We start from the raw sequence: 19828 nt of genomic DNA, 5'->3' as shown, positions 1-19828 counted from the left end.
GACATGTTCTGGCATGTCCAGGCACATCCACAATTTCTCGGATAATCTCTCAATGGAAAAACCACCGACAGCTGTCTGAACGCCATCTCAAAGCCATCCTGTGAGACCAAAACGTGGTGGTTTTGTCTCGTTCCAGAAGCGAATCCATCGTGATGCGCGAAGCCTCCGCTCGGCTTTCCATGACAAAATCTCTTGTTAAAAGTGAAATCTGCCGGAAAATGGTTGATGTCCAGCTCTTGTGATAAGCAGAGAAATTGCACACGATGGTCACAGATCCATACAGCCATCCGTTTAGAAATGAAATGGTCGCTCAGCCTGTCGATGGCGGATTCAGAGCGCGGCGCACCACCAGTTGCTCTGGGCCGTCCTTAAAACGACAGTAACACTCCGTAATCTCTTTGAAGCCCATAAAATTTTCACCAAAAACCATCTGAATTTCTCGAATGGTGTCCACTTTGATGTCCCTCACAGTTTCTGAAAAAATTTTGATCAAGCAAAGCGGCAGTCTCTGAGCCATTCCTAAACAATGAAAAAAATGACGAGAGGGGTGGACCACTCCTCACTCAAAGCCTGCTCACAGGCGAATGACACAACCGACAGGCGTGAAAAAACTCACGCCAGCGCATGAAGGTTCAAGCTTGGCTGATGCAATCACACATGATTCAAATCCATATGGTTTTTGAAAAAAATAAGGTTGGATACTTTTCTAATAGACCTTGTGTATATATATATATATATATATATATATATATATATATATATATATATATATATATATATATATATATATATATATATATATATGTATAAAAATAAAAATCCAGAACATATTTTCCTTAACTGCGATACTTCAATAAAGATTTCTGAGCAGACTTGTTAAACCCTTGAAATATTTGAATAGCCCCCAACATAGCTACTAGCTAGGTGGCAACAAGTAAAGTTCCCACACAGAGCTGTTGAGTAACACTAACTTTATAATTTGCTGTTTTGTTATCATTTGAACTTAAGACACAAAGGATTTGGGTGCTTGTAGAACTGTAGAAATCCAGATGTTTGTATAATTGTGACATAATGCTGCATTTGTGAAGGCGTGCAGCATGGGGGCTATCAAAACGGGATACATGTTGGCCACAGAGCAACTTTATGTGGCTGCGGGCCACTGTAATGACGAAATTACTTATTGCTTCATTCTTCTTGAGTAACTACGATTAAAATGGGCTTACTTGTGCACAAAGATTGTTAAAAAAATTACACAACTCTTAAATCTTACTCAATAATCAAACTGTAGCCAAGCAAGTATTGATTCCAGGTGCTGTAAAGTTGACAACAGAGAGTGTTTTTTGTTTTCTTACAGTATTGCTGCCTGTATTTGCAGTTGTGACTCCTGATTGTGCCCAAATCTGGAGAACAGAAACATTCACTCTCCTGAGTCTGACAGAAAACAGAACCAAGCTACTGAAGGCTTTAACGCCATAAATCTCAGCACAACATTACAAAGGATTAAGTTGGATGGAGACGTGCAAAGATAAATGCAGGAAACCAGATGATCGAGGCTGAAGCCCCATATAGAACGAAAGAGGCGCCGTGGAGGAGGGGAAATTGTAAAAGGGGAACAGCATGGAAAACAGTGAAATGAGGAATCCACTGGTATGGTTGGACTGTAACGTGTGGTTGTGAAGAAGGAAAAAGTGTACATGCGTGTGTAAGGATTGGGGCTTGTTCCGAAACTGGAGATGTGTATCAATGCAGCCAGAGGTCTGGATCAGATCCAAACCTTCAGCTCTTCCCTAGCCTGCCAAAGACGGGATTCTCTTCTCTCATCCAAGAACTACTTTCTGACAGCAGCAGCGCCTGTGAGGCCGCAGCCCTGGTTACACATACTTCTGCTATAACCAGTGAGCCCCGGCCGTACCAGGAACCTCCACATTACTGCGACTTGTGTATCGTTTACCATTATCACCATGTGCACCCTTGCTTAGGTAGTATTTCACTCGCTGAATTGATGCCAAACTGAAACGAAAAGAATCTGCTGCAGAGTGTAAAGGGAAATGAGATGACATTTTTCTGGTTCCACCCAGACCAGAGTGAAATTCAGACACACAACAATGTACAGTACGTGGGCAACAGTCAACTGTGATGATGTAACAACAACAATCATGGAAAGTCATTGATTCAAGCTAGCTTGAAAAAAAAAACTGAGATAAACATGTTATGGGTTAGAGAACTGCTTACAAAACAGGATATGGAGTCACTTCCTCAAAAAGCACATTGGCTAAAACGCCTTAATTTTAGCATAGCTTTATCCTAACTTCACTCTTGCATTAGCAGTTTGTGTCGTTTCTCATTGAAGTGCTTGCTGGACGAAAATAGAGAAAATAAAGAATCTGTAAAATATCTTCTCAACATGTTGCTCATAATAGGTCCAGTTCTTCTGAAGTCAAGATATAGAAGAAGGTAGCATCGTACCGTGGGCGTGGGTGGATTTGTGTGTTGAATCAGGGCCTAGCCACAGGTAAGCCAGGGACAGCTGTTGTGACAGGCAGTGAGACAGCTCTGTAATTACCACATGGAGGAATCAGATTCCAGCAACTGGATAAATACCTGCCTCCTTCACACTCTCAGCTACACCCTCCAACAGCCCACTTGTAGATATTTCATTTGGATTTCCAGCCTCACCCTGTTTCCTCACCCGTGTTAAGTGTGTTGGAGTTCTGAGTTCAGTTCAAACTACCCTTTAGCCCCAAACTTACTCAAGTTACTGTCCTTCTACCAGCTGTATTTACAAAGATAAAAACACAGAAACATACATACATAGAACTAAGGAACTTACTGGTAAAGTGCACTCCACTGCCAGGGTTGTAATGGCGTGACTGCTTCTCTAAAATGCAATGAATATAATAAATGCTCTGCCAGTTGCCAAGGCACCTTTTTATTCTAAATGAATTATTACATTGATAATACATAAAATCATAGATTGGGCAAAAGCTGTTAGTCCCTTGCTTACCAACAAGCAGGTCCCTGATTCAAAGCCATCCATGCCCCATTCTCCATGTACATCTGGAGGTGTGTCAGGAAACCTTGTGCCAAGTCAACATGCAGAACCATAATGGATCTGTTATGACAACTCCTTGCAAAAACTGGCAAACCTTACTCACAGTCATCAGTCTGTAAACTGTTTAAATTTCCAGCTGATGATTTTATGGTTTTCTTTTTCCAAGAGTAAAATAGAATATATTAGAAATAAGATACCTCAGCCTTCTCCAGCCATGACAAAAAAAAAAAAAAATGGAATCACCAATGTAACTCAAAACTCTTTCTCTCTGACTTTGACACAGTGTCTTTCCAAAATCTGTCAAAACTTATGAGTGCTAAATGTACTACTTGCTTACCTGACCCAATAGTGACAATGTTTATTAAAGATCCGTTTCATGCCAGGTCCCTCTATGCTTAATACTGTTAATTTGTTGCTCCCCACTGGACTTGTTTCAGCCAGGCTTAACACTGCTGTAGATTCGGAACTCCTGTCATATACTTATCTCCAATTTATGTTTTTTTAAAAAATAGAAATAGTGGTTGCTAAGCATCTTCTTACCTATTTGTCAAAGAACAATCTTTTAGACCCTTTACATATATGGCCCATCATTCCACCGAGACTGCATTCACTAAAGTGGTGGTTGTGGTTGGATTTGTTGCTAGGTCTGAATTCAGATAACAGATCACTGATGTTACTGGATATATCATACTATAAGTTAAGATGTTTGCATTAATTAAGAAGCACTGGGGTATAAATTGCACTTGCTAAAAATAATCGGCTATGGCATTTGACCATGTGGCCTGTTTCTCTGTGCATGATCAAGCACGCAGGTGCTCGAGTGTCGAGGACCCCAGTAGATGGCATGGTATGCAAAGGGAACATCCATGTTTCACCTGTCTGCGGCAGAGAGATTTTTTTTTTTTAAGAGATGTTGGAATGGGCTGGTTCTCTGCCGGGGGGTTGCCATCTGTGGTTCCGTGGTGTTGTGGATGTGGCAAAGCGCAGCACCAGTGCATGCTCTCAGACGTGACTTGTTAAAAAATGCCTCTTGACGGGGAAAAACCCACATATAAATCACACTGAAGTATAAGTAATATTGTGGTGATATCTCTAACACTGTCAAATTGGAGGCATACTGGCATACTTTTTTTTTTAATTCAGAGAGGTCCGAGGTGATTGTTTTGGTCCAGCCTGCAAAAAAAAATCTTTTTTTCGGTTCCTAGTGGAGAAGGGAAGATGAAGAGAGTGGGAGACATTGTGCCGGTAAGTGCTAGCCTAACCAGAGTAATCTGCAAAACCGCCTTGGCACGTTTGTGCTCCAGGTCATAAACAAACCACAACACTTGTCCGCTTTTCCACCACATCGTCACTTTTTCTTTGCATTTTCACTTTGTTTGTGTGTAATTTGCCAAAAATCCCATTGAAAATGCTGTGGTTTGTCCCCCGGAAGCAGAGAAATTACATCATATGCGTCATATTTTATCCCTTTAGCACCCGCCCTCAAACAAGAGTGCTGTGTCCAATAGGAAACAATTTCATTCCATCAATGTTCAAATCATATGTGATGTGCAAATGCAACTGGGAACATGTCTAGAAGCTGACATGGTACGCGATGGATGGCTGCATGGGTAGTTTGTTTGTTTGTGTCACTGTTCTGAACAAAAACCAGCACAATCACATTTGGGCATGTGGGCATTCAATATGTTTTCTGTTCAGCCGCAGAGCACCACATTTCTTTCATCCTCAAATCCTCAAATGAAATCCTCAAACGTACAGAGAGCTCCATGTTCATTCATCACTGGAATATTCCAGCAGAAATACTCAGCAGTGTTGAGTGTTAAAACAGCAAATCTGACAGTGTTGCATAAAATTGTCCCTCAAGATTCCTAATGGAACTGCATTAAAAAAAATACAAGTTTAATTATCTGTAATTGCCAGACTATCATGGTAACATTTTGCCAGTTAAACCAATAACTGATCATTATAGCACCTCCAGCATACATTTGAGATTCCAGCAAAGCATAAATTAGCACTGAGGTCTTGGTTGGCAGACCTTTTGAAGACCTTTAAGTCTCTGGAGACCAGTGTCTGTTCTGGTTCACCATGGAGTATGTATTTATTACGCCTGTGTGTATGGTTCTCTTCATTGGTTGCCAGTAAATTTTAGGTTTCATTTTTAAATTTTAGTTTTAACTTTTAAGGCCTTACATGGTCAACCTCCTCAGTATATCTCTGGCCTGCTGAAAGCTTATTCTTCATCCCGAGCTCTTAGATTGTCAAGTCAAAGGTTGCTGTTGGTTCCACGTACACGGTTTAAAACTCGTGGGGATCGGGCCTTTCAGGTAGTGGCACCAAGGCTGTGGAATTCTCTTCCCATCTTTACGCTGTATAGACTCCACTGACTCTTTTAAAAAGCAGCTGAAGACATTTTTATTCAGAGAAAATTTTAATTAATTTGTTTTATGCTGTATTCTATTGTTTTATATAGTTGTGATATGTTATATTTTCATTGTGAAGCACTTTGTGATTTTTATCTGTGAAAAGTGCTACATAAACAAAATTTACTTACTTATTTATGTGGGAGTGTCATTTTTGGTGCTGTGTGTCTATCCATGTGTGAACAAATGAACTGAAAGAGATCAGATTTTGACCAAACTCTAGAGTTGATTAAACATCAAGGCTACACAGAACAATATACTATGATATCACAAAAAGCAATTAACAGGAATCTGACAGCAGGTGTGGGCGCGGCAATGGAATGTTCATTGTTTTGATTTTTTTCTAATTTTATTACCTTCGCCAAACAATTGAGGAGCAAGGAAGTTATCTGATCACACCTGCATGTTTGTTTTCCTGTGTGCATGATGACTTCAAAAGGAGAGGAACAATTGAGATAGTTTATGGCAATATGTTCCCTGGCCTTGTGTTATGACATTAAATGGTAAATGGACTGTATTTATATAGCGCTTTTCCATCTGCATCAGACGCTCAAAGCGCTTTACAATTATGCCTCACATTCACCCCGATGTCAGGGTGCTGCCATACAAGGCGCTCACTACACACCGGGAGCAATAGGGGATTAAAGGCCTTGCCCAAGGGCCCTTAGTGATTTTCCAGTCAGGCTGGGATGTGAACCCATGATCTTCTGGACTCAAGCCCAACACCTTAACCACTAGACCATCCCCTCCCCCACATTGAGTTATATGTTTAGTTTTTATCACTTTCTAGGAATGACAAAAACTGGCATTATGACACCAGAAAGCTCTATACCAGTGTTTCCTAATCCTAGTCCTAGAAACCCAAACTACTGTGTATTTTCCATTATTCCATTTCTAACTGCACAGTATCGGTCAAATCAGGTGTGTTCCATTGTTGCCAGCTGTTGATCGGCTGAACACACCTGACTGAGGTAATCTGGTCTGAGTCCAAGTGGAAAATGTCCAGTATTTTGGGTCTTGCGAGCCAGGATTGAGAAATATTGAAATATACGTATCCTGTTGACAGTTAGGCTTAGAAATCCTACAAAGAAAAATCCTCCTAAGTGTTCCTGATTCAGCACTACAGGTCTGAACTGATTCTTGTCATAAACAGCTCAGACTGGCTGATTGCAAAAAACAAAACAAAACAAAAAACAAATAGCATCCAACACCAAGTTAAATAAGAAAAAGTTGAATTTGTGTGTGCTTAAATGGCGGCATAAAACTGCTAACTGCTTGAAAGAATTTGACAAAATGCACTGTGCCAGCACCATTATGAAACCTACAACTATTAAGTTCTAAAACGCTCTGCACACAAATATGCGTCCCTGCAGGCTGTCCAGCGTTATCAGGAAAGTGTGAGTCATTCAATAATTTTTTTTTTTAAATACCGCAAACTGAAATGAAGAACGGAATAGTTAATGACTGTAAAAACAAAACTCTTGCCAGTAATCTGCTTCCACTGGTTTGTGCAAACGCATCTTATACTTCAGCTTATACTTCGCCATATACTTCCCACAATGGAGTACTGCTTCCCACAACCGCTTATTGTATGCGCGTGATTTTTACAAAAATATTTCCCAACATTGCTCCTCCCCTGCGTCGTGCACAGAGAACACACTGTCACACTTGGCCATCCAGGCATGTGGAGGCCGACTGTTAAAGAAGCCTGCAGCGGGATCCGTCAGGGAATGGATGTTCTCTGGCATTCCACTGAGGTAGGAAACACACGCTCCCCACGGGCACCGCTTGTACCGGACCTGAGTCACTCAAGATCTCACTGGCCATCAGCTTGCCTTCCTTCCTGCCAAGCTGCCCTGTCACAAACACACTGATAGAAACTCAGGAAACTCTGCAGAGAGAGGAGATGAAGACAGGGAGAAAGAAAATAAACGGGAGACGGATACGGAGAACGACATATAAGAAGGAAAATGGACAGTAGGAAATATGAGGATGTGATGGAGAACAAGTGGCAGGGTAAACAGGGGAGAACCAATACTCATATTACAGGAAACCCCCAGCCCCTGAGGGATGGAGAGAGACAAAACGAAAATGAGAGAGTGAGACAAGTGAGGGTGAAGGAGTGCAAGTCTTCGTCCCTCCCATTTTTCCAATTTTCCCCCGTCTGTTCTTTGATTCTCATCTAAGCGGAACGAAATTGCGCCTTTCATTTTTGAAGCTATCCTTGTTCTGGTCTACATGCTCCCGAGTGAGGTCCATCCTCTTTGAAGTGGTCGATAAAAGACAGATAGTGTGGATGTCACCATGAAAGGGTGAGGAGTACAGACATGCAGAGAACAATGCATCAAAGAAACACAGAAATATAGTGAGGAAATTATTTCACAATCACAGCCAAGACCCATTATGCAGAAACATAACCCACAAATGCAGGCTCACCTAATAAACTCAGTTATTAAAGATATAAAGATGTTGTGGAGACCATGAGAACAACACACAGCGTCAGAGCAGCTGCAACACAAAGTTCTACTAACTTGTAACGCATGTGATCTCTGAAATCCTCAAGCTGCCTGAAAAAGTTGGGTGGAGATCAGAAGAATTAGAGATGTTGAGGACATTTATTGAATATTCTGCAACTGGCGCCAATCACCAAGGCAGTGCTGATAGGTTTGGGCTGAAGCCAATACATTTTTATAATGACTGTTTAGGTTAGTGGTCAAAAACTTAAATAATGCAATGGCTACTTGCCAATTCTGTCATCCCAGGAGTTCAAGCTTGAAATAAATAAATAAATGACTGCATGAATAACCAGTCCCTACACCTGATCAATCCAATGTGCTGGTGTTAGGACATTTTATCATGGATTGTATAGGATTCATAAAGTGCAAAACATTCCCGAAAGTTGAAATGTACTGTTTGTGAACTAAATTAGAGAGAACCCCCCCAAACTTTCAAAATGTTACTTTCACATTGCAAATAAATCAGTAAAATAACATTGGATGAACTCAGTTCAAATTTGTACAGGATTCCCTTCAAATAAATACAGAATATAGAGTTCTGGGAGTGCCACATCATCCAGTGCTGGATAGTAACAACCCAGAAAGACAACCAGCCCAAGTAGCCATCTACCTGTTGCACACAGGTAAAATATGGCATAACTTTTGCATTTTCCAGTTGCTGAGGCTCTAAAACACTGAGGTACCTGCATGCTGGATCATGCCCAGAGAAACATGCCACATGCACAAACTGTCAAAGCTTATGCACACATGGAAGTGATACACCTTATCTGGGTCTCTCTAAGGAACCATTCCTTTGACATAAAGCCATTCCAATGGTATCCAAGAATCCTTCAAAGAGACCAAGCACGAAAGACATCCAGTAATTGCCTGAGGCCACTGGTTACCGTCCAAGTCTCATGCACATACAATAAGACAGGAGACACCAGGAGCCTAAAGTCTTGGCATTTATTGTCCTACAAAGATATCAGCATCACCAAACACCTCTGTTCAAGACTGAGCTGGAGCTACATATTTTTATTGGGTGGAAATACTGCCCAGAAATTGTAATGGATTGGATACATATGACTGACTGGATTATTAAAAAGCAAAAATACAATAAATATGTTGCCTGCACAGACAAGAGCATAGGGCTTAGAAAGGAAAAAACGTATATACGATAACTGGGTGACTGAATTAGTCCATCCCAGCCAGCTTGTTCTTAAAAATGTGGGGTGAATCTTGGTATTGAAATCACTTAATCACAATCATGATGTTAAGAAAAAAGTATGCTTGACATTTTGACAGGGAAGACAATGGTTCATTGAAATGACCTTGGTACAAGTGCACCTTCAAAAATGGTCAAGTGGAAACTAATGAGAGCTATATTTATATCCACCCCCTGGCTCCCCAGTTTGAGACCACTGTGGGAGTGATCTCGAGGAAGACTAAAATATGGAAGCCAATTTGTAGCAGAAAAGGTGAGGTCAGGTCCAGATCATGCACTGGTACTGCACTATGCCATGTCAACTGCGCTACGGCACTGCCCATGGGTCCAGGATGGCAACCATCCAGGCAGACTATTCCATCTCCACCTTCTGAAAGTAGCCATTTATCTACCACCTGTTCCAGTTGCTGGGTTCCAACATGATCAATGTGGACGATGGATCATCCTTAGAGAAGCATGTCACATGGTGATAGTATCATAGCTGATGTTCCCTCACATGGCAAGTAATACGCCTCCTTATGGAACTGTTCATTTGACACAAAGTCATTCCAGTGGTACCCAAGGAACCTCTGGAGCAATGCTTCACCTAAGATACACAGTTGTCATCTTAGATCACTGGTTACCATCCAGACCTGATGATTCTCTCATGACTCTATAACTCTCCACAGACACCCCTCGATGTTGAAAACATACAGGCACAATGCTGATGGCTGAGTGCAGGAAATCACTGAAAGTATGGCTCTAGTCTTGCTACAGGACAGTCACATACCCAGACACTGATTCCTTCCTCAGCTTGTCAAATGGTGGAATCAAGAAAACCGTTGATTCCACAAAGATCACAACATCATCCAAAAGGTCAAATGCATTAAACATTTCTTCAAGGCACCTTTTTTGCTAGACTCCACAACCTTGCCCAGCACCCAATCCATGCAAGCACTTAAACAGAGTAGGAACCAAATCACATCCCTGATGAACACCAGAATTCACTGGCAAGACATCAGCAACTCTGCACTCATGCTGTGCTGTACTCTAATATTAAAGTGCATCTAATAATGTGTTTAGTGTTTCAGAACTCAAGCCTTCGTATACTCTGCCTAGGCTTCTCCTCCCGCTACTCAAATTAAGCAGTGCTACCTGAGGTTTTAAAGGAAACAAACAAATGAGCACCCTGTACTAAAATAAAACAATATACTGTAGCAGGATTGTTGTTTTGTCCAAACAGGTGGAGCACAAAATGCAGAAACTAATACCTTTGCTTCCATGTGTGAATGATGTGTGAATCTTGTGTGAACTGTATAAATGTGGAGTTTAAAACATAAATTCACATCTGTAGCCCAGCATTTAGACTATCAAACATTATGTCCTTTGTAGACTATGTGCGTCCATGTGCATTGAGTGAATCATCTGGTACTCACTTGTCATGTTGAATTTGTGCAGCACCTTAGCGAAGTACTCCTCCTCCTCCTGTTCTGTGGAGATGTCTGTTGGGACAGGGGCCTGCTGCTCCTTCAGCATCTCCTTGGTGCTGTTGTAGAGGGACATCAGCGTGGAGGGGATCTCCTCACCCTCACCTGACTGATCAGGCTCAGGTTCCTTCGGCAGACGGAGCTTGCTGAGGATCTGGCTCCTGATGGCCTCGATGCGCTTTTTCTTCACCAGCTCCAGGTCTAACGTCTTACATGTGGACATACCGCTCACGCGCCCCACCATGTACACAACCACAAGTGTCAGGCACACGAGCTTCATGGTGCAAACCTGACTGATACACTTCTTTGTCCTTGTACACTTCAGTTCTTAGTGTGTCGTCTTCACTCGCTGCCTGCTTCCAACCTCCTGAAGACCAATTTACATGCAGCGCAATTTAACCAGAGTGGAGAGCCCTGGAGGTTCAGAAGCTACGGGTACTTTTGCTGCTGTGTAAACCACCTAACGCTCGCGTCTTATTTAAATAAAAGCAGGTGGAAAGAATCCCAGAGGGAACACAGGTAACACAGAGACCTCCCCGACACTCAAACAGAGCTGTCAAAAGCGCATGAAGCCCAGAGTGTGTATACAGAGAACAGAGGATCACCAGACTCACTGCAACCATTCAAATCTCCAGAGCTGCTCTAACACACAAGTTATGGTCAAATCCCTGGTCTTCTCAAAGCAAACAGTACCGTTTAACAGGCTGTATCTCTCTAAACCCAGAAACAACGTGAAACAGCAAGACAAGAACACCAATATGAGTGGTGCTGCCAGAGCCCACGTAATTTACTGAATCTCAACTGACACAGCTTCCTGTGCAGAAATTCTTGACCTATGCTGTCTTGTTTCAGATCCGATGTAAACATGTACTCAAATCTGCTCTCACAAAATGACTCTAGCAGACAGTGATTTCAGCTGAATGTGCCTTTTCTATGTCACTGAAGTCTTGTCAGATGAAGTCTGACTTTCTTTACGTTCCAGATAAAGCTCACATCAGCACCGTCAGCTTAAATTTAAACAGATATATCAGTGCAGGAAAAGTTTGTCAAATCCTCATTTTCACCGACACAGTAAAGCCAAAAAGAAAAAACAAAAACGGATGTACACATAAACACTTGTCTGTATGGCTCTCTGGCTCTGACTACCTCTTTTTCTTAGCTGTGACAGCATGTGATCAGCTGCATATCTACCACATGGTAATGTCCGCGTCTCAGCCTGAGGTGAAAAAAAGCTCAAGTAGGGATGCTATCAGAAGATAAAAGCACAGTCGAACCGTCCCTGTGTCGCTGAAACAGCCTCCTCTGGTAAGAAAACGTAAGTTTGACACACCTCTTCAGTGACTGCACCATCCACACAGCAGCAGCAGCACCAGCAGCAGTGATCCCTCTTAGAGCTCGCACAGGCTTGGGGATCAGATATCAGTCTTGCCTCTGTCCTCACTTCCTTCTACCCATCCATCAGTACCTAATTGTTCAAAGCCCCTGCATTCTGGCCGCCTTGAACACCCCGGTTCTATCCCCACACAGTTCCTCTCCTGCTGCTTGTCACAGCTTGCTGGTGGCAAACTGATTTGTGTGCTCAGGGAACTTCTCGCTTTCTCTCTCTCTCTGCCTCATTCTCTCTCTTTCTCTTCTTTTTTTTTTCTGGTTCCTGTTACTCGTGTAAGCGAGCGAGGTGCTCTCCGCCCAGGAAATGAGGGTAACAGCTCTAGTGTAAAACATCTGCTGTTAAACACAGCTCTGCTGCCTGTCTCCTGTCCGCATCAGGAAGCCTGGAGCACAACACTCTCACTGACCGATGACTCTCACGCTCATTGGCCCGGCTGACGCGGCAACAACGATGACTGACGTGTCAACAAGCCTTGCATGGGCACCAGTGTCTCACCAAATGACTGCTGCATTTACCTGGTGCCAGTGAAGGCGAAAGGCTGCCAGGCCACAGAACTGAGAGACTAACACATCTAAAAGTAGAACAGAGAGTTTAGAGGGCTGTGCCGAGTGTTGTGCTGTCCTCACGAGGTCTAGGTGCTTTTCATAGACTGGGTTGTATATTTTCAAAAGGGAAAGCCAGACTCAAACAAACCAATAGTGGCTTAATTAATTTTGTCTTTGTCTGAAGAGGGATGAGTCAGCAGGCACATGAAGTCAGCAAAATGTCTGATAACATTCTTTGGACTTTTTTAGGGTTTGTCCAAATGTGGGGGTGTCCATAGCGTTCCATTCTGTGTGACAATGACAAAAAACAAAATTTACAATGGGAACGAAGAATAAGCTATTCATCTAATACAGGTAATAAAACAGTCACCTAACAGAAGGAAACACAAGGGGAAATCCTCCAAAATACCGCTCCACTACAAAGCAATAAAAATACAAATCATGTTCTCATACAAAGTGCCTAAAATAGAATAGACTAGTCTTTACTGTCATTGTACGGGAGCGGATAGAACGAAATTGTGAGTGCTCCTGCGGAGCAACTGTACATGGCAAAAAAAGAAATACACCACAACAACAACAACAAAAAAATGTGTTTATATATATATATATATATATATATATATATATGAACAAAAATATAAACGCAACACTTTTGGTTTTGCTCCCATTTTGTATGAGATGAACTCAAAGATCTAAAACTTTTTCCACATATACAATATCACCATTTCTCTCAAATACTGTGCACAAACCAGTCTAAATCTGTGATAGTGAGCACTTCTCCTTTGCTGAGATAATCCATCCCACCTCACAGGTGTGCCATATCAAGATGCTGATTAGACACCATGATTAGTGCACAGGTGTGCCTTAGACTGCCCACAATAAAAGGCCACTCTGAAAGGTGCAGTTTTATCACACAGCACAATGCCACAGATGTCGCAAGATTTGAGGGAGCGTGCAATTGGCATGCTGACAGCAGGAATGTCAACCAGAACTGTTGCTCGTGTATTGAATGTTCATTTCTCTACCATAAGCCATCTCCAAAGGCGTTTCAGAGAATTTGGCAGTACATCCAACCAGCCTCACAACTGCAGACCACGTGTAACCACACCAGCCCAGGACCTCCACATCCAGCATGTTCACCTCCAAGATCGTCTGAGACCAGCCACTCGGACAGCTGCTGGAACAATCGGTTTGCATAACCAAAGAATTTCTGCACAAACTGTCAGAAACTGTCTCAGGGAAGCTCATCTGCATGCTCGTCGTCCTCATCGGGGTCTCGACCTGACTCCAGTTCGTCGTCGTAACCGATTTGAGTGGGCAAATGCTCACATTCGCTGCTGTTTGGCACTTTGGAGAGGTGTTCTCTTCACGGATGATGCGAAGGAGATGTGTTGCACTGCATGAGGCAAATGGTGGTCACACCAGATACTGACTGGTATCCCCCCCCAATAAAACAAAACTGCACCTTTCAGAGTGGCCTTTTATTGTGGGCAGTCTAAGGCACACCTGTGCACTAATCATGGTGTCTAATCAGCATCTTGATATGGCACACCTGTGAGGTGGGATGGATTATCTCAGCAAAGGAGAAGTGCTCACTATCACAGATTTAGACTGGTTTGTGAACAATATTTGAGGGAAATGGTGATATTGTGTATGTGGAAAAAGTTTTAGATCTTTGAGTTCATCTCATACAAAATGGGAGCAAAACCAAAAGTGTTGCATTTATATTTTTGTTGAGTATATATATATATATATATATATATATATGTGTGTGTGTGTGTGTGTGTGTGTGTAAACATATGAATAAAGAACAGTTTAAAAAGTGTCTTTAAACAGTTAGGGGAGTAGGTCTGTGGGTGAGTGTGTGTGTCCATGGGTGTTTGTAGTATGTATGGCCCAAGGGAAGAAGCTGTTTGTCAGCCTGCTGGTGTGGGACTTTGTTGACCTGTAGCATTTCCAGAAAGGCCATAGGTCAAGCAGGGGGTGCAGGGTGTGTAGCATGTCCTGTGATGGTCTTGGTTCTCATGTAATTTCCCCTGGTTCTTTATGTAATTTACTGCCTCTTAGCAAGAACCAAACCATTGTATTCCTCATTTGGGATTTATTAAAGGTCACAATGAGAACCGGACCGGTACCCTCACAGACAGTGTCCATATTATGAAAGGCCCAGAAAATGGGTCATACAGCACTTTTTATACAATGTCAGCATTTACAGTGGGTGTGTTTAGTCTCACATTTCTGATGTTACAGACAGAGGACACCCTCCCTGTATCTAAAACTTAAACATAAGTGATGAAAGTAAAACTTAACTATTATGTTTAAACGTTAAACCAGATCCCCAAAACTTCCAATCAAATAGCAGTCATCATGCAGCAGGATGTGGAGATGATTTCCAGGCTGGGCAGAGGGCAGCCGATGATCTTTAGGACAGTGTTCATGAACCTCTGCACCACCTTACTTCCTGTGGAGCCGGCGTACCACACACCCAGTGTGTGTTACCCCGGTTTCGAACAGAGCAAAGATGCTGTTTAGCTCCTCTGCCAGTGTGTTGATAGGGCTGTAGGATGTTGGTAAGGGCCTGGATGCTCCTCCACATCTGACATGGGTTATTGTCTGTCAGGTATCCCTTTTTGTAGGAGTCTTTTGCCTATTTGATGTCCCTTCTCAGGTCAACTCTGGCGGTGCTGTAGAGAACTCTGGTGTCCTGTCCTGAAGGCTGAGTTACGAGCTCTGATCAGGGTCTGGACTTCCTTTGTCATCCAGGGCTTTCTGTCTGTTTTCTGTGATGTTTTCTACAAAGCACCTGATATAGAAAAGGATGGACTGTGTGTGTGTCCAGGTCCTGATCTTCAAAAATGCTCCACTCTGTGCAGGCAAAGCAGTCCTGCAGCTGGGCGAGGGCATTTTCATGCCAGGCGTTGATGGTCTGGGTAGCTGGTATTGTTTGCTTCCTGACAGGGGTGTAAGCTGGGAAGAGGAGTAGAAAGGTGGTCTGATTGTTCGGGGGGGGGGGGGGGGGGGGGGGGGGGTGCTCTGTAGGCGTGCTTCATGTTAGAATAAACATGATCAACCGCGTTTTCTCCCCTCATTGCACACTTGACATCACTCACTCACTCACTCACTCATCTTCAACCACTTATCTGAGATCGGGTCACGGGGGCAACAGCTCTAGCAGGGGACCAGAGACTTCCCTCTACCGTGCCACATTGACCACCTCTGACTGGGGGATCCTGAGGCATTCCACCTAGTCCTGTATCTTCCCCGGGAACACCTCCCTAGGAAGGCCCCCTTGAGACATCCTTACAAGAGGTCCAAACCACCTCAGCTGGCTCCTCTCAACGCAAAGGAGCAGTGACTCTACTCAGAGCTCCCCGCAGATGACCAAACTTCATCCAAACATTTAACATGCTGGTTGAATTTGGAGAGAACAGACTTGAGGCATGCTTTATTCCCAGCAATGATGTGCACGCCATCCGGATGAGCCCTCTGTTGTTTAGACACCATGATCTAAAGCAGGGCGAGTGCTATGCTAATGTTAGCATCTGGGGGTATGTAAATAGCAGTCACAATGGTTATCGTTAGCTCTATTCTATTCACTAAAATTTTACTTAAAAGGCACTTTAAAGTCAAACATCCAATGTGCTTTACAATATAAAACTCAGAACCTTTGGTACAAAATGGCTGGACACAAATGCTTTGCTCACACTCAGACAGGATTCGATTAAAGGGTTTTACTAGTTGACAAAACTGGGTTCGGTTGACAAGGAGACAGTCCAAAAACAGCAGCAGTATCAAAGACATAAAGCTAAGGCGTGGTCGAAAAACAGGCAGGCAGTCATGAGCAGGTAATAGGAAATGGTATGCAAGAAAGATCCAGAACAGGGTGTGGAAAACAGAAGGAGAACTGCCCACCCCAAGCACCCAAGTGACAAACAAGAAAAAGCAGTAAAAGAAAGATAAGCAGAGAAAAACCAGACATCACATTAAAACATAATGAAATCGCAACCCTGACACATTAACACAGGAAATTAAAACACTCAAAATGTATGCATGCAATCATAAGGTAAAATAAACATGCAACCACCCACAACATTAACATAAAGGACAGCAAAAATCAGAAGAGGTAGCTTAAAATAAAATTAAACAGTGCTTAGTCATATGGAAACGTAATTGATAGCTTTTCTGGTATACAAGGGCTGAGAAGGTGTTGAGAAGTACATCTCAGCGTTTCTCATGGGATTTGTTTTTCATGTCAACAATAAACAGCTAACAACTGACTTATAATGTGTACAGTGATATACAGCCTAAAGACTATTCAGTGTGTAGGTAATTTTTGAGTCATTTCAAATTCAAAGTTCTCTTATTTTTCCTCCAAATAAACGTTTTTCAACACTGTGTGTGCATTCTGTATCTCTGACTTGTCTTACTGGTGTGCCATGGGGTATTTCGTACCCTTCACCACAAGGCCTTAAAGCCAGAAAATCGAGGTGTCTGCCTGGCTGTCTGAGCGCCAGAGTGCCACACAGTCTGGTTTCCCATCATTCACTGTGCAGTCACGAGTGATTTCCCACTGATTTTGTAGAAGGTGTCATGGATGGTCTCATGGAGTCATGGCAAAACCTCACTCAGAGGAGCTCAGGGAGGATGCCGGGGAGAAAAACCTTTTCACAGTCAACACAGAGAACAGATAGTCTATAAATCATTTTATCATTTCAAAGTGCACACAGTAGAGTGGTATGATGATGGAGTGGAATATTTGGTTCTGTCAACACACTTGAGAGATTTCACATTTGTTTGAAAATAAGAGGTTTGACAACGTGTGTATTCAGGTTAAATGGCTGATTATTACCAGCTCTTGATCTCACCACCTTTTTGGATATAGCACTTTCAAATATTGGTAAGACCTTTTTTTGCAGCAATAAGTATTCTGTAATATATATACAGTAGTGTTCAGAATAATAGTAGCGCTATGTGACTAAAAAGATGAATCCAGGTTTTGAGTATATTTCTTATTGTTACATGGGAAACAAGGTACCAGTAGATTCAGTAGATTCTCACAAATCCAACAAGACCAAGCATTGATGATATGCACACTCTTAAGGCCATGAAATTGGGCTATTAGTAAAAAAAGGTAGAAAAGGGGGTGCTCACAATAATAGTAGTGTGGCATTCAGTCAGTGAGTTCGTCAATTTTGTGGACCAAACAGGTGTGAATCAGGTGTCCCCTATTTAAGGATGAAGCCAGCACCTGTTGAACATGCTTTTCTCTTTGAAAGCCTGAGGAAAATGGGACATTCAAGACATTGTTCAGAAGAACAGCGTAGTTTGATTAAAAAGTTGATTGGAGAGGGGAAAACTTATACGCAGGTGCAAAAAATTATAGGCTGTTCATCTACAATGATCTCCAATGCTTTAAAATAGACAAAAAACCAGAGATACATGGAAGAAAACGGAAAACAACCATCGAAATGGATAGAAGAATAACCAGAATGGCAAAGGCTCACCCATTGATCAGCTCCAGGATGATCAAAGACAGTCTGGAGTTACCTGTAAGTGCTGTGACAGTTAGAAGACACCTGTGTGAAGCTAATTTATTTGCAAGAATCCCCGCAAAGTCCCTGTGTTAAATAAAAGACTTGTGCAGAAGAGGTTACAATTTGCCAAAGAACACATCAACTGGCCTAAAGAGAAATGGAGGAATATTTTGTGGACTGATGAGAGTAAAATTGTTCTTCTTGGGTCCAAGGGCCGCAGACAGTTTGTGAGACGACCCCCAAACTCTGAATTCAAGCCACAGTTCACAGTGAAGACAGTGAAGCATGGTGGTGCAAGCATCATGATATGGGCATGTTTCTCTTACTATGGTGTTGGGCCTATATATCACATACCAGGTATCGTGGATCAGTTTAGATATGTCAAAATACTTGAAAAGGTCATGTTGCCTTATGCTGAAGAGGACATGCCCTTGAAATGGGTGTTTCAACAAGACAATGACCTCAAGCACACTAGTAAACAAGCAAAATCTTGGTTCCAAACCAACAAAATGAATGCCTCGCAGATGTGAAGAAATCATGAAAAACTGGTTATACAACTACGAGGTCTGTCCATAAAGTATCGTACCTTTTTATTTTTTTTTAAACTATATGGATTTGATTCATATGTTTTCACGTCAGACAAGCACGTCAAACAGAACCTGATGGCTCTGTGGATACGAGAGAGAGCTCTCCAGCTCTCCACAATTTCACTGATACTTACTGGACTGGTAAGCATTGAAAGCCGAGATAGACATGTCCAAACTTGTCTTCTGACACGCCGAAACGGAGGTGTTCCTTTGTCTCACTTCCAAAGCGAATCGGTCGTGACGCGCGAAGGCTCTGTGCGGCTTTCCATGACAAAATCTCTTGTTAAAAGTGAAATCTGCCGGAAAATGGCTGATGTCCAGCTCTTGTGATAACCAGAGAAAGAGCACACGATGGTCTCATATCCACAGAGCCATCAGCTCAGAAATGGTCCGGTGGCTTGTGCCGTGTCGTCGCAGCTCGGAGCGCGGCACGCTGAGTGTCCTTAAAGGGGTCCATATAGCTGTACTAACAGACCTTATTCTCTGTGAAGCCCATAAAATTTTCACCGAAAGCCAGATACATTTTTCGAATAGTTTCCAGGTGCCAGTCTCTAACAGCTTCTGAAAAATTTTGATGGAAAAAAACCCCAAATCATTCCGCCATTTCCAGACAATGAAAATCCAACGACGGGGCGGGACCACTCCTTCCACAAGGCGTGCTCACACGCGAATGACGTCACCGACAGGCGTGGAAAAACTCACGCATGTGAACAAGGGTTCAAGCTTGTCTGACATGAAAACATATGAATCAAATCCATATAGTTTAAAAAATAAATAAAAAGGTACGATACTTTATGGACAGACCTCGTAAATACTAGTTTAGTGATTCACAAGATTGCTAAAAAAGCAGTTTGGATTTGTGAGAATCTACTGAATCTACTGGTACCTTGGCAGGGGTGATGGCCAAGTGGTTAATGCGCGTGGTTTCAGTTCAGAAGGTTCCGGGTTCAAATCCCACCCCTGCCACATTTCTCCATGTAATGTGGAGTTGCGTCCGGAAGGGCATCCGGCGTAAAACTTGTGCCAATTCAACATGCAGATCCACTTTGGATTTGCTGTGGCGACCCCAAGTGCAAACAAGGGAGCAGCCGAAGGGACTTACACACATTCCAAG

At 42.6% G+C, this 19828-nt stretch overlaps 1 protein-coding gene across 1 annotated transcript in view; it reads right to left on the bottom strand.

Moving 5' to 3' along the window:
- The window catches only part of tgfb1a (transforming growth factor, beta 1a), a 39948-nt gene extending 27509 nt beyond the window's left edge, over positions 1–12439 (bottom strand). The window contains exon 1 of the mRNA XM_034168602.1: positions 10608–12439. Coding sequence (XP_034024493.1) covers positions 10608–10938 — 331 coding nt within the window. The 5' untranslated portion in view covers positions 10939–12439. The remainder of the gene's footprint in view (positions 1–10607) is intronic.
- Between the last annotated feature and the right edge of the window lie 7389 nt (positions 12440–19828).

Source organism: Thalassophryne amazonica, chromosome 4 (assembly GCF_902500255.1).
Source record: "Thalassophryne amazonica chromosome 4, fThaAma1.1, whole genome shotgun sequence".
NCBI classification, from domain to species: domain Eukaryota; kingdom Metazoa; phylum Chordata; class Actinopteri; order Batrachoidiformes; family Batrachoididae; genus Thalassophryne; species Thalassophryne amazonica.
The sequence above is the reverse complement of the archived record's forward strand: the minus strand, read 5'-3'. Positions and strand labels throughout refer to the sequence as shown.